The sequence below is a fragment of the Crocuta crocuta genome, unplaced genomic scaffold (assembly GCF_008692635.1).
Source record: "Crocuta crocuta isolate KB4526 unplaced genomic scaffold, BGI_CrCroc_1.0 scaffold170, whole genome shotgun sequence".
NCBI classification, from domain to species: Eukaryota; Metazoa; Chordata; class Mammalia; order Carnivora; family Hyaenidae; genus Crocuta; species Crocuta crocuta.
This window is the reverse complement of record NW_027527853.1, coordinates 6,710,713-6,723,599: the sequence shown is the minus strand read 5'-3', so window position 1 is coordinate 6,723,599 and position 12,887 is coordinate 6,710,713. Positions and strand designations below refer to the sequence as shown.

Here is a 12,887-nt window from a genome sequence, read left to right as displayed (position 1 = left end):
TCAAAGAAGAGCCGGTGTTTGAGCTCTGAGTCTGGAAACGATTGTAGAAGTAAGCCAGGAGGGAGGGAGATCTATTCTACACCAAGAGGGCAGTGTGTGCAGAGGCATGGCGGGGACTGCAAATGCCTGAGCATACTGTCATTGAAGGGGAAGGCTCCAGAGCGTCAGACTCCAGAGCATGCCAGGCTAAGCAGTGGGAACCAGCTTTCAAAAGCAAGGAAGAGCCAGTGAAGGGCATTAAAACGAGGAATAACTACATCAGATTTACCTTTTAGAAAAATCTGGCAACAGTTTGGAGGATAAATTGAAGTGGGGCTATTTCAATAGTACAGGAAAAAATCATAAAGGCAATGATGTAAGCCATGGAGGGGGGAAAAAAGATAGATTTGGAAGAGACTTGGCAGAATTGTTAGAATTTAGTGTTCAAATGGATGTTAGATTCTGTGCATTCTATTTGAAGGTCACAAAAGACACTTGCTATTTAAATCTAAGTGTAAATTTAAGTTAATTAAAATTAAATAAACTAAATCTAGGGAATCTGTAATAACACAGACTTCTTTTCACCCCCCCTCTCATATTGTAGTGATCTGGTGCCCTTACACAATGCCTGTTCTTATGGTCATTATGAAGTAACTGAACTTCTGGTCAAGGTTAGTTCTCTTCTGTTTTTCATAGAATTATAAAATCAACTTGAAATACATTGTATACCTGTTCGCTATGTGTTTTCAGTGCCTGGTGGATATAGAAGGAATATATATAATCCTTACAAGATACAGATGATTTATAGGTCAGCATTTGACCACTTTGAGATTTTTGAGGTATTATATTTATTTTTTCTAAAAAATTTTTTTAATGTTTGGGTTTTTTTGTTTTTTTGTTTTTTGGGTTTTTTTGTTTTTGAGAGAGAGAGAGACAGCACGAGCAAGAAAGACAGGGAGGAGAAAGGCCAAGAGAGAGGGAGACAGAGAATCTGAAGCAAGTTCCAGGCTCTAAGCTGTCAGCACAGAGCCTGACATGGGCCTCGAACTCATGAACTGTGAGATCATGACGTAGGGCAAAGTCAAGAGCCGGAGGCTTAATCAAGTGAGCCACCCTGGCTCTCAATATTTTTTTTAATGAAGTATGTATGTATGTATGTATGTGTTTTATTTAAGTAATTTCAACATTCCACATGGGGCTCGGACTCACAACCCCAAGATGAAGAGTTGCATTGTCTTCCACCTCAGCCAGCCAGGCACCCCCAGGTGCTCCTTTTTAATGAAGTTCTTAAACTGAAGTATATTTAGCTAAGGGCAGCTAGGGTGAAGAGAAGTCTAGAAACCATCTGATAAGAAAGATGAGTGAAGGAGCTAAAGGTGTTTAGATTCAAAAAGAAAAACGTAAGAGTTGCTTTCAAATACCACAGAGAATTTTGATTGTGAGAGAGGAGATTCAACTAGAATGACTTCTGTGCTCCGTCTAACTCCATCAGTTGGAAATGACTGAAATTTAAAAAAGACTAACAAGGATGGGGGAGCTCTAGAACTCAAACATGCTGATAGCAGTGCAAAAATAATACAGCCACTTTAGAAGACTACTTGGCAGTTTCTAATAAAAGTAAACCTATATCTGCCATATCATCCAGTAATTCCGTTCCTAGGGACATAGCATGTGTCCATAAAGAGACTTGTACATGAATGTTCCTAACAGTTTATTCATAATAGTCAAAAAACTAGAAATAGTCCAAATGCCCATCAACAGGGTAATGGATAAGTAAATTATGGTATATCTATACGATGGAATGCTACTCAGCAATAAGAACAAGCTATTGATAACAACAGCATGAATGAATCTCAGAAACTTTGTGTGTGAAAGAAGCTAGACACAAAAGTACATACTGTGTTACTCTATTTTTATGAAGTTCAAGAACAGGTAAATCTAACATGATGCTAACAGTCAGAATAGGGGCAGGAATTCTCTATAAAAGGAGCATGAGAGAACATTCTGAGGTAATGCAAAGTATCCTAAATCCTGAGTTGGTTGATGGTATCATGGATGTATGTATTTGTCAAAACTTGTCAAACTATTCACTTAAGAACTGTGTTTTACCATATGTAAATTATACTGCAGGAAAAAAAAAAACTTAGAAATGGAAAAGATGCAAGTTAAAGCTTCATTCTTAACTTTTTAACAATAAGAGTTAAATAAGGCCCTTATGCATAGGCCTAGCAACAAGTTACTGGTTTTCAGGGGGGAGAGGGGTTTTTTCTGAAACAATTAGTTTGAAAAGTGAACTTTGAGAGTATAATCTATTTAAGCTTGCATGATGTTAAATTACACAGTACTAATAATTCTAAATTCTCTTAAAGATCGAACACTAAATACATGCTTAACCCTCCCCCCAACCCATCAGCACGGTGCCTGTGTAAATGCAATGGACCTGTGGCAGTTCACTCCTCTTCACGAGGCAGCATCAAAGAACAGGGTTGAAGTGTGTTCTCTTCTCCTAAGTTACGGTGCCGATCCAACGTTGCTGAATTGTCATAATAAAAGTGCTATAGACTTGGCTCCCACACCACAATTAAAAGAAAGATTAGCATGTGAGTATAAAATGATGGATGTTCAACCTCGAATAGTAAGATACCAATAAACTAAAAATTTGTTCTTATTTGTTTTTAGAAATTTTTAAATAATAGCTATGATACCCTTAGCCATGAGTATCTGTTCTTGTTCAAACCAGCATATTTCATCATTTGGAGGTTTCTACTCTTAAGATGCTATGAAAAGAAAATACGTTTGTATTTGTTTTTTCAAGTCAAATTCAATGTGTTTTATATGTATTAGTCTAAGTAGATGGTATGGATTTGAAAAGAAAGAATTTGGGTTTTGTTCCTATCTTTGGTGTGAGTTTCTGATTAATCTGCCATGAAGTTAAAGTGTTATTTCTAGGATTGCTGTCTTGTAAACATAGTTCCCAGATCTTACTATCTAATATTCTTTAGTCACTAGGCAGTTCTGTGGTTTCCTGACTATAACTGAAATAGATGTGAGAAACAGCCACCTATTTCAGACCCAGTATTACTATACAGAAGTAGGAAACTTGTGTTACATTTGTATTATTCTGGAACAATAAAGGCTAATGGGTGGTTTCACAAATCTGATGAATAAAAGGAATCTTGAGAAAATACTCTTTCATTTGTTCATCAGTAGGTGGCTCTTGGAAATACTTGACTTTCTGGTTACCAGTTCTCTGATGTGTGAGCAAAATTATCTGCTACTGCCATAATGTTAGTGTAGGGACCATGATCACTCTTTGTTTTCTTTACTGGGAAAAATTCTCTGCTTTCAAAACTTCTTAGGACACTCAGGCCTGGGAATATATTGCAGTACTCCAGATCCCTGCAGACCAAAATAGACCCTGTGTTGGCCGTGGGCTAAATCTGTGTATACATTTGGGGATGAATTGGGTCATAACTGAGGGAAGCTGATATAGCACTGTCTCCCTTTTGGGGGGTTGTATTTGGAGAATATCTTTAGAGCCTCAATCTATTTTGGTAGATAATTTTGAGAATACTTTGAAGAAAAGTACTAAGTGTCTTTTACTAGGTAAGTCCCGTCAATTTGATAATTCTCATGCATATTTACATGCTTTTTATTCATCTAGATGAATTTAAAGGCCACTCGTTGCTGCAGGCCGCACGGGAAGCTGATGTTACACGAATCAAAAAACATCTCTCTCTGGAAATGGTGAATTTTAAGCATCCTCAAACACATGAAACAGCATTGGTAATGTTTCTGATTAAAGTTTTTAAGATGCAATAACCAGAAACATGCTAAACTAACTTCTTTTGATGAGACAGAATAACAATGTCCTACTTTTACTAATAGAATTGTTTTAAAAATCTGTTTTTTTTAATTAGTGCCTGAACATATATAAAGAAAAAAATTCAAACAGTACAGAAAAATAGACAACCTCACCCCTCTAAAAGGCAATACTATTCATCATTTGAGTATCCTTCCAGAAAAAAAAAAAAAACTGTTCATATACTGGCATATATCATATGTAGCCTTTTTATTAACATAATAGTACATGTCATTTTCTTTTTTATTACAAAAATTGTAAATGCTTCTGATGGAGAATTTTGAACCCACTCAGAGTAATGAAACAGAAAATAATTCTGCCATGCATATAAAAACCTCTTGATTTTCCTCCCAATATTATGATTTTTTTTTTTTTTTTTTTTTTTTCAAATTAGCCTAAGGCCTATATATATCCCCTCTGTACTGTGTGCATAATGTATCTCTGTGAGTAGAGGCTGCTTCCCTTGATAGAGCTAATAACACTTCTGTGGAGCTATAACAAAGTAGATGAGAATTGGGCGGTCTCTGGAAAAGCAGAAAAGAATGGGAGCTAATAGGGATAAAGTGATGGCAGACAGGAAGAGAATGGTGTAATCAGAGACTACTTTAGAAGTAACAGTTTAAAAGGAACAAAGTCAGTCCTGCTGTATGAATTGCAGAATGTGCTTTGGGTGAGGGAAGGGGGCCCTCAGTAAACAGATATGTTTAGGGGCAAGTATAACTCAGAGTCTAACTTACCTAATATTTTGTAGATCATTAATTTTCTTGGTTATTGGTTAATTTTCTTCCTTGTGTCATGATGTAAACTATGTGGAGGTCATGTAGGAACATGTCTATAACACATTTTAAGTCTTTCTGCCACTTGAGTTGTAAAAAATATCCAAGCAAAAACATAGTAAAGCTGCAGACCAATAAGAAATACTAGTGCAAATTATCAAGATGGTGCAGAGAAATCTGGAAAGACTGACAGGAAAATTTTCTGGTCTGAAAAACTAATTCTATATATTATTTACCCTGTAAGGAGTCTACTATTAAACAACATATTTTTGTTACTAATGTTAACACATAATAGGAGTTAAGTATTGGTGGATAGTTGTGATGCAGGGAGGGACAGTATCTTCCAGGCTTCCAGAGATTACAGGCTCTGCCCCACGATGGGGCTGAAGAAGAGGAGTGCAATTTTTTTTTAATTTTTTAAATGTTTATTTTTGAGAGAGAGAAAGAAAGAGGGAGTGTGAGCAGGGGAGGGGCAGAGAGAGGGAGACACACAGTACGAAGCAGGCTCTAGGCTTTGAGCTGTCAGCACAGAGCCCAATGCAGGGCTCAAACCCATGAACCGTGAGATTATGACCTGAGCCAAAATCGGACACTTAATGGACTAAGCCACCCTGGTGCCCCAGGAGTGGTTTTGAAATGGATGTGATCAAGAATTCTTGGGAAAAAACTGTTTCCATTCTGTGTGCTATCCTGATAGATGTCCTGGGGTGACAACTCAAAACATACCAAAAGAGCTGTGTTTACCAATTAGAAATGGTTTTATTGAGGGTAAAGGTATAGTTTTGGTGACAGCAACTACACAGAATGAATCTGAAGCAAAGTCATGAAGATCAGATAAGCTTTATAATTAATAACAGGTTAAAATAAGAGAACAAGTTTCATACGTACTTTGTATTTAGATGTATAGAACAACTTAGCTTAACAGTTATCCAGAAGTTTTATTTCATGAATTCTTAGGCTTCAATTTAACTTAATATCTTTCCATTGATCTTGTCTTTCACACATTCATACACTTATTGAACACCTATAATATCTGCATATCATCCCAGATATTAGGGATTCGCTTGGGGACATGACCCTGAGATATACAGTAGGTTTATAACTGGCAAATCCCCACTTCCTATCTCCTTTCCTCTTTGACATATCATAGATCTAGATGCTACAGCCTTTAGTGTAGAGCATATCGTCTTCTCCCATAGATTTTGCCTAACCCAAGTTCCTTACTCTGCTTAAGCAACTAGTTGAGAAAGGAAGTAAATACTAACCTTGGCTATTTGATCTGTGCTGTTACCGAGCAGCATCCACAGCTGATGAGTGTCTTTTATTTCTTCATGTAAAGAAACTCCAACCTTTGAGGTGTTTTATTAATTAAACTTTTAAAAAAATAACATGAACACCATGTTACGTGGGAGTAGTTTTAAAAGGAGTATTGGTCACTGTAATATAAATTTTCATCACGGCACTAGTGGCTTTTTCCAAGATGTAAGACAACTATAAAACTTGACCAGAATATTTAGTAACAGATACTCTCTGGTAAATAGGATTTGCAGGCCCTGCCAGAATTTGGTAATTGCTTACATTCTATCCAATAGAAAGGCTTTGAGTAGCAAAGTTAGGTCAAAAATAAAACAAATCAAATAACTTCTTGGTTGTACTTGAATGGAAACACAAATGTTCTTAAATAAAAATCAGTTTTATATAGTCCTTGATTAATGCTGCAATTTAAATTATCTAGCATTGTGCTGCCGCATCTCCATACCCCAAAAGAAAGCAAATATGTGAACTCTTGCTAAGAAAAGGAGCAAACATCAATGAAAAGACTAAAGAGTAAGTTTACTTTTAGTAATTAAAAATTATTGACATTTTATTTTTTGGGTAATATATTCACTGGCTGACTTTTTCTTTTTTAAGATTCTTGACTCCTCTACACGTGGCATCTGAGAAAGCTCATAATGATGTTGTCGAAGTAGTGGTGAAACATGAAGCAAAGGTATACTTCCTTTTTGGTAATCTTTGGTAATCCGGTGAATCGTTATCTGTTTAGCAGATGTAATACCTGGCTTCCTAAACTGTTTACTCTCTCGCAAGTACTACTTTTTTCCTGTTAATCTATACTTAAAAATAGATTAGCAGGTACTTTTCTTTATCTGATTTTTTGCTAGAAGACCTAAGGATTTATTCAAAAGTACGTGTCTCCAGTATATCCTTCCCTCTCCATTCTCTTTACCACACCCCACTGGTCAAGTTATCTTTGGGGTCTTTTTTTAACAATACTCTTGAGAATATCCTCAGCTGGAGACACACTGATTCTCACCCATCATCTCCAGTCTTCTCTCACTCGTGTCTTCTGTTCCTTGGTTGCCATGATAACTCTTGTTGTTTACCCCAGCCGCAGTCTTTCTTACTCTCTGTTATTTCTGTGACTAAGCTAGAGGATTTGGAACAGAAGGAAGTAAATGATTTAAATAATTTGCCTGAAAACTCCCCCATATTGGGAAGTTAGTGTTCTTTAGTTGACATTTGTATACAAAGCATTTTATTCTTAGAATAATTATGTTTTCATCAGGCTAGAGATCATCATTTATCACCCAGGAACTTTAAAAAATACCAATCAGTGAAAGACACACATGGTATCCCAGATTGGAAGAGATGACAGTCACCTAATTCAACAGTCTTCACAGTTTAGCCACAGAGCCTTGCCTTTTCCAAACAAAATCTTTAGTAGAAGCCCATTACGTAACAGAAAGAATGGAGCTGCTCTGAATGAAGGGAAAAGAAAGGGGTAGAGATTCCTTATCCCTTGGGTGATCCCAAGGCTCTTCCCTAAATGTGCTTTGCAGAATAGTTTTCTGATCTGTCCTTCCTTGGGATCCCACTCAAGGAACCACTTAGAATTCTTTCTACAATTTCTTGTTTGTGTTTCCTCTCAGTGTCCTTTTCTCTTTGATTTGGGGGAATTCTTGATCATGTGTAATCTCAGTCTTTCCTGTTGTAAATTATCAAATAAAATAAAGTTTATTTCTGCTTGACTGCTTGGCATATCTCGTCTGTTCTATAACTTTTCATAGATTGCTTTTTCGTACATGTGGTGCATTACTAGAAAAATAACTGAATACATACTAAATTTTGAGTTGTGAAACTCAATGAAACAATCTTGATGAGGGTGACAAACCTGGTTTGTTCAGGAACTGAGGGATTTCCAGAAACAAGACTTTCCGTGCTAAAACCAGAGAAGATCCAGGCAAACCAAGACAAGTTTGTCATCCTGATCTTCACGCAAAGTGGTACCCAAATAAAGTTTTTAAAAGTTTTTAAGTGGATGTACTTCACATTTCAGTGAGTTTTTTTAAGGGAATAAGTAGATTAATTGTCCTGAGCATTTTAAATCAGTTTTCAGTTTCCTGGCTATTTATAATCTATCCTGGGATTCATTGAGAAAGTCTTAATATATTCCTGTTTAAATATTCCCTGATTCTATGAATATGAATTGCATTGTCTCAATTCGCAATAGTGGCCATAGGATTGATTACTGAGGAACTTAATTTCTCCCTTATGTTTTAAAGAATTATTTCTCTGGTAGGGAGGAGTGCAGGTAGGGATGAGATGGAATTAGCATTTTACTATGTTGTTTTATTACATACCCATCAATTTCTCCCTCTGTCCATGTGTATATATACATATTACACATTTCAAAGTAATTTGCAGATTGCTATACGCTTCTCCCTAATATTTGCATATAGGCATTATCTAGAGGTCAGTATTTATTTAGAGGTTTTGGGGGGGATATAAAACTTACATACACTGAAATGCACAAATCTTAAATGTATGCTTGCTGAATTTTGACTAATGCCTATACCTGTGTAACCAAAACTTACCAAGATATAAAATGTTCTTTCATGGCAGAGGCAGGATCCCATCCAAGCAATCTCCACCCTTAAGGGAACAGCCAATTTGATTATTTCCTATATAGATTAGATTTACCTGTTCTAAGCCTTCATGTCTATGGAATCATATAATATATACTCAGTGTAAGGCTTTCTCCTCAGTATATTTTGGAGATTCATCCATTTACCAATAATTTGTTCCTTTTTACTGCTTGGAATTATTCTGTTGTGTATATGTAATGTATTTGTTTATCTAAACAAATTATATTTGTGTGATTAAAAAGGTAGAAGATTAAGCCAATAGGAATAAATGTTTTAATGCTGACTTAGTCTCTGGCTTTGTTACTGTTGTGTATCTTGGGGTTAGTATCTGCATTTCTGGACCTCAGAGAGCCTTAAAAACATACGGATTAAACTTTTTTAGGCAATGTCTACCTCAGAATGCACTAAATTCACTAATACTTTAATGTCAAACACAACTGTTATTCAACATTTCCTGCTTTTAACCCAAAAAAGGTCTTTTCTGATATCAGCCTTCATGAATTGGTGAATTTATGCTCTAGATGTGAGCAAAAACACTTGTTTTGGCCCTGGATAATAGGCTTCATAAGAGAATAATAGAGATTTTTAAATTAGTAGCAAGTGTTCAATTCATGATTGGATGGTTTTAAGTTTTGCATTGCAGGCTAATTTTAGCTTTCTCTGCATTGTTAAGGTTAATGCTCTGGATAATCTTGGTCAGACTTCTCTGCACAGAGCCGCACATTGTGGTCATCTGCAAACCTGCCGCCTACTCCTGAGCTATGGGTGTGATCCTAACATCATATCCCTTCAGGGCTTTACTGCCTTACAGATGGGGAATGAAAACGTGCAGCAACTTCTTCAAGGTATTAAATGCTTTCATAAAATCAACTTTTTAAAATTAACCTTTAAGGGGCGCCTGGGTGGCTTAGTCGGTTAAACGTCCGACTTTCACTTAGGTCATGATCTCGCGGTTCGTGGGTGCAAGGGGCTCTGTGCTGACTGCCAGCTCGGAGCCTAGAGCCTGTTTCGGTCTGTGACTCCCTCTCTCTGACCCTCCCCTGCTCACGCTGTCTCTCTCTCTCTCTCTCTCCTGGAAATAAATAAAAACATTAAAAAAAATTAACCTTTAAATTTTTTCATATATTACATAGGAGTTGGTAGTAAAAAGAAAATGTAGAATATTTAGCGGTTATTTCATAACTTTTTATACTCACTGCTCCAGATGTCATGAAGTCTTAATTATGATTTTGTTCCAGTAGCGTTTTCTGCCCAGTTTCTTCTAAAAGCTGGCTCTTAAGTTATTATCTAGAAAATGTTTAAGAGTGAAGTATAATAGTTGCTATTTCTTTAAAAAAAGGAAAACATAAAAAGATAGGTATCTCTTAGTGGAGCATCCATAATGATAATACTCTGAAGACTGTCCCTATGTCCTGTTTTTTTACATCCCTCATATAGGAAGCATGTAGAATTTGTACCAGGTAACCAACTATTTGACTTAATAAACCATTTAACTATTGAATACATGCATAGTCATTGCATTTTTAAATACTTAGATCAAATATCTATTTTGCATAGGTTATATGCTTCAGCCTAGAAATCTGGTAAATAGTTTATTGTCAAGTTGGTTTCCATATAACACCCAGTGCTCATCCCCACAAGTGCCCTCCTCCATGCCCGTCTCCCCCCACACCCATCAGTCCTCAGTTCTCAGCATTCAAGAGTCTCTCAGGGTTTGCCTCTCTCCCTCTCCCCCACTATTCCCCCCTTCTTTTCCCCATGGTCCTCTGTTAAGTTCCTCCTAATCCTCCGATACGTGCAAACATATATTTGTCCTTCTCTGCCTGACTTATTTCGCTCAGCATAACACCCTCAAGGTCCATCCATGTTGCTACACATGGCCAGATTTCATTGTTTCTCATTGCCATGTAGTATTCCACTGTATAGATAAACCACATCTTCTTGATCCATTCATCCATTGATGGACACTTAGGCTCTTTCCATGTTTTAGCTATGGTCCAATAAATTTTAAAGTGACTTTGACATCTCAGAGCTCAAATGAGAAGAAATCTAGCAGATCAAGCCTCCTGTATCTTTAACACTTTTGATGATCCTTATGCCTGTGGTCTAGAAACCGCCTTCTGAGAAAAACACTGAATAGATGAAGGCGGGTTGGTAAAGCCTCCTGGAAACTGCCAGAACTTAACTAACTACAAGACGCTTTCAAGATTCTCTCTAGTTCCCCTTGTACGACACGACACGTTTGTCTCAGTGTCAGTTTTGGTGTTTTAACACTAATCCTATTCATTTGTGTAGTGATGGACATTTATAGTCTTGCTAATTTTATGCTAAGCGATTTCTTACCTTTACAGCGAGTTTCTTAAATTGTCAAAGTAGAATTCCCAGGTGAAAGGATCACATAGAATTGTTAAATCATCTTCTAGAAAGGTTTTTAAGACCATTTTATACTCCTGCCGACAGTATATGACAAGACTTGTTTGTCAGTGCTAGTATTATTCCTAGTCTTTCAGTTGGGTGAATGTGTGTGAACTTTATAAGTAAGGATGCTTTTTTTAATGAAAAGTATAGAAATATTGTCAGTGTAACCTCCCCCTTTTCCATTTTGCCCACTAATGGATAAAAAAGAAAAATCTTGTCTCGTTTTAATTTGCATTTCTGAGACACATGTTGCAGTATTTTTTCCTTTTTTTTTAATTTGCCTTAATAAGTTTAATGTTATGTTATTGCCTGACATTTTTCCAAATTGAATTTGGTCCTGCCTTCGTGTACTACTCTAAGAGCTTTTTTACTCTAGGTATAAAAATACTCACATTGTCTTTCAATATTTTTAAGGTTTAATTTTTTTATCCTGCAGTGTTTAATCCATTGGAATTTATTCTAAGATACAAAAGTACATGTTTTCTTCCTTTTCTGTGGTATTTTAAATGAGCTATAAAACAAAATTTCAGACCGGAAAATGACTTTAGTTATCTTCTAGTCCATCTTTTTTCTTTGTAGAACTGAGAAAATCTGAGGCCCTTTGCCCCAGTTCAGATAACTAGTTAAAGACAGAACTATGGTTAGATCTCTGGCCATTGCTCTCCTAATTTAAAGCTTTTCCACTATCCAGTGGCCTTGGTTGTAGAACATGTCATCTTTCATCTATTTTATATTCCATTATATTGTTTAAATCACCGTTTACAGTTGTTATTTACATTTACGTAGGTTTTGTGTATTTATATGCGTGTATATGAGATGTTTCCCAGATTTTTTTGTCTGTCAAAAAAATTTTTAACAATGTCTTACTGGTTTTTCCCTACCACCATGGAGATTTACCTAATCTACCAAACTGCAAAAGAACTTTACTTTGATCTCCCTTAAAGCTTGGTCCTCCCTTCTAAATAAGAGTTAATCACTCTTTCCTTTCTGTTTTTAGAGGGTATCCCATTAGGCAATTCAGAGGCAGACAGACAATTGCTGGAAGCTGCAAAGGCTGGCGATGTAGAGACTGTAAAAGTAAGATATGATCTTACGTTTTTGTTAACTTTGGGTTTTTATTTTCACAGTGTTTAATGAATCTGTACTGTTGTAATGAAGAGCCTAGTTATGTATATGTGCCTTGTTTTAAAAGGTAAATAATGAGGGGTGCCTGGGTGGCTCATTTGGTTAAGCATCCGACTCAAGATTTCAGCTCAGGTCATGCTTTCATGGTTCATAAAATTGAGCTGACAGCACGGACATTCTCTCTCTCCATCTCTCTCTTTGCTCCTTCCCCACTCACAGTCTCTCTCAAAATAAATAAACAAAAAAAGACAAAACCCTTTAAAAAAAAAAAGGGTAAATAATGATCTAGTTCTTTGCAAGTAAGGATCATTGTGCAATGAAAGAAACTTTTTAGTTTCCCATGCATCTCTGTAAATACCTCACAATTACAAATTTATGTAAACTGCATGTTTATGGAACTACATTTTGTTTAAAGCACCTATTCCTTTGTCCCTTTAAAAGAATAAGATAACAAATTATTATTCATTGTGTACATTAGACACATAAAACAGAAATGGGGAAAAGAACTCAACAGTGTGTCGCTGTATTTACATATTTCTTCTGGATTCATTTCTTTGCCCTTTCTACCACTGTGTTGTCACTTTTCAGAGCCTCAGTCTCCTAGTAATCATCAGTTCATCTAGCCAACTTCAGCTCTTACATGGCCATCTCCTCTGGTGATCCTCTGTAGAAGAACCCTTCTTCAGATTTTGCTTTACTTTTTACTGTAGACTCATATGTAATGTCTGAATGCCTGTACCAGATATTTCTGTTACCTACAGAAATTGTATATCCCAGTAAATAACTGAGAGCCTAACATTT

At 36.3% G+C, this 12,887-nt stretch overlaps 1 protein-coding gene across 1 annotated transcript in view; it reads left to right on the top strand.

The window, feature by feature from the left end:
* The window catches only part of TNKS2 (tankyrase 2), a 65,833-nt gene that overhangs the window by 22,136 nt on the left and 30,810 nt on the right, over positions 1-12,887 (top strand). Inside the window, exons 8-14 of the mRNA XM_077780425.1 lie at positions 584-650; positions 2,393-2,579; positions 3,644-3,765; positions 6,353-6,444; positions 6,529-6,607; positions 9,217-9,388; positions 11,959-12,038. Coding sequence (XP_077636551.1) covers positions 584-650; positions 2,393-2,579; positions 3,644-3,765; positions 6,353-6,444; positions 6,529-6,607; positions 9,217-9,388; positions 11,959-12,038 — 799 coding nt within the window. The remainder of the gene's footprint in view (positions 1-583; positions 651-2,392; positions 2,580-3,643; positions 3,766-6,352; positions 6,445-6,528; positions 6,608-9,216; positions 9,389-11,958; positions 12,039-12,887) is intronic.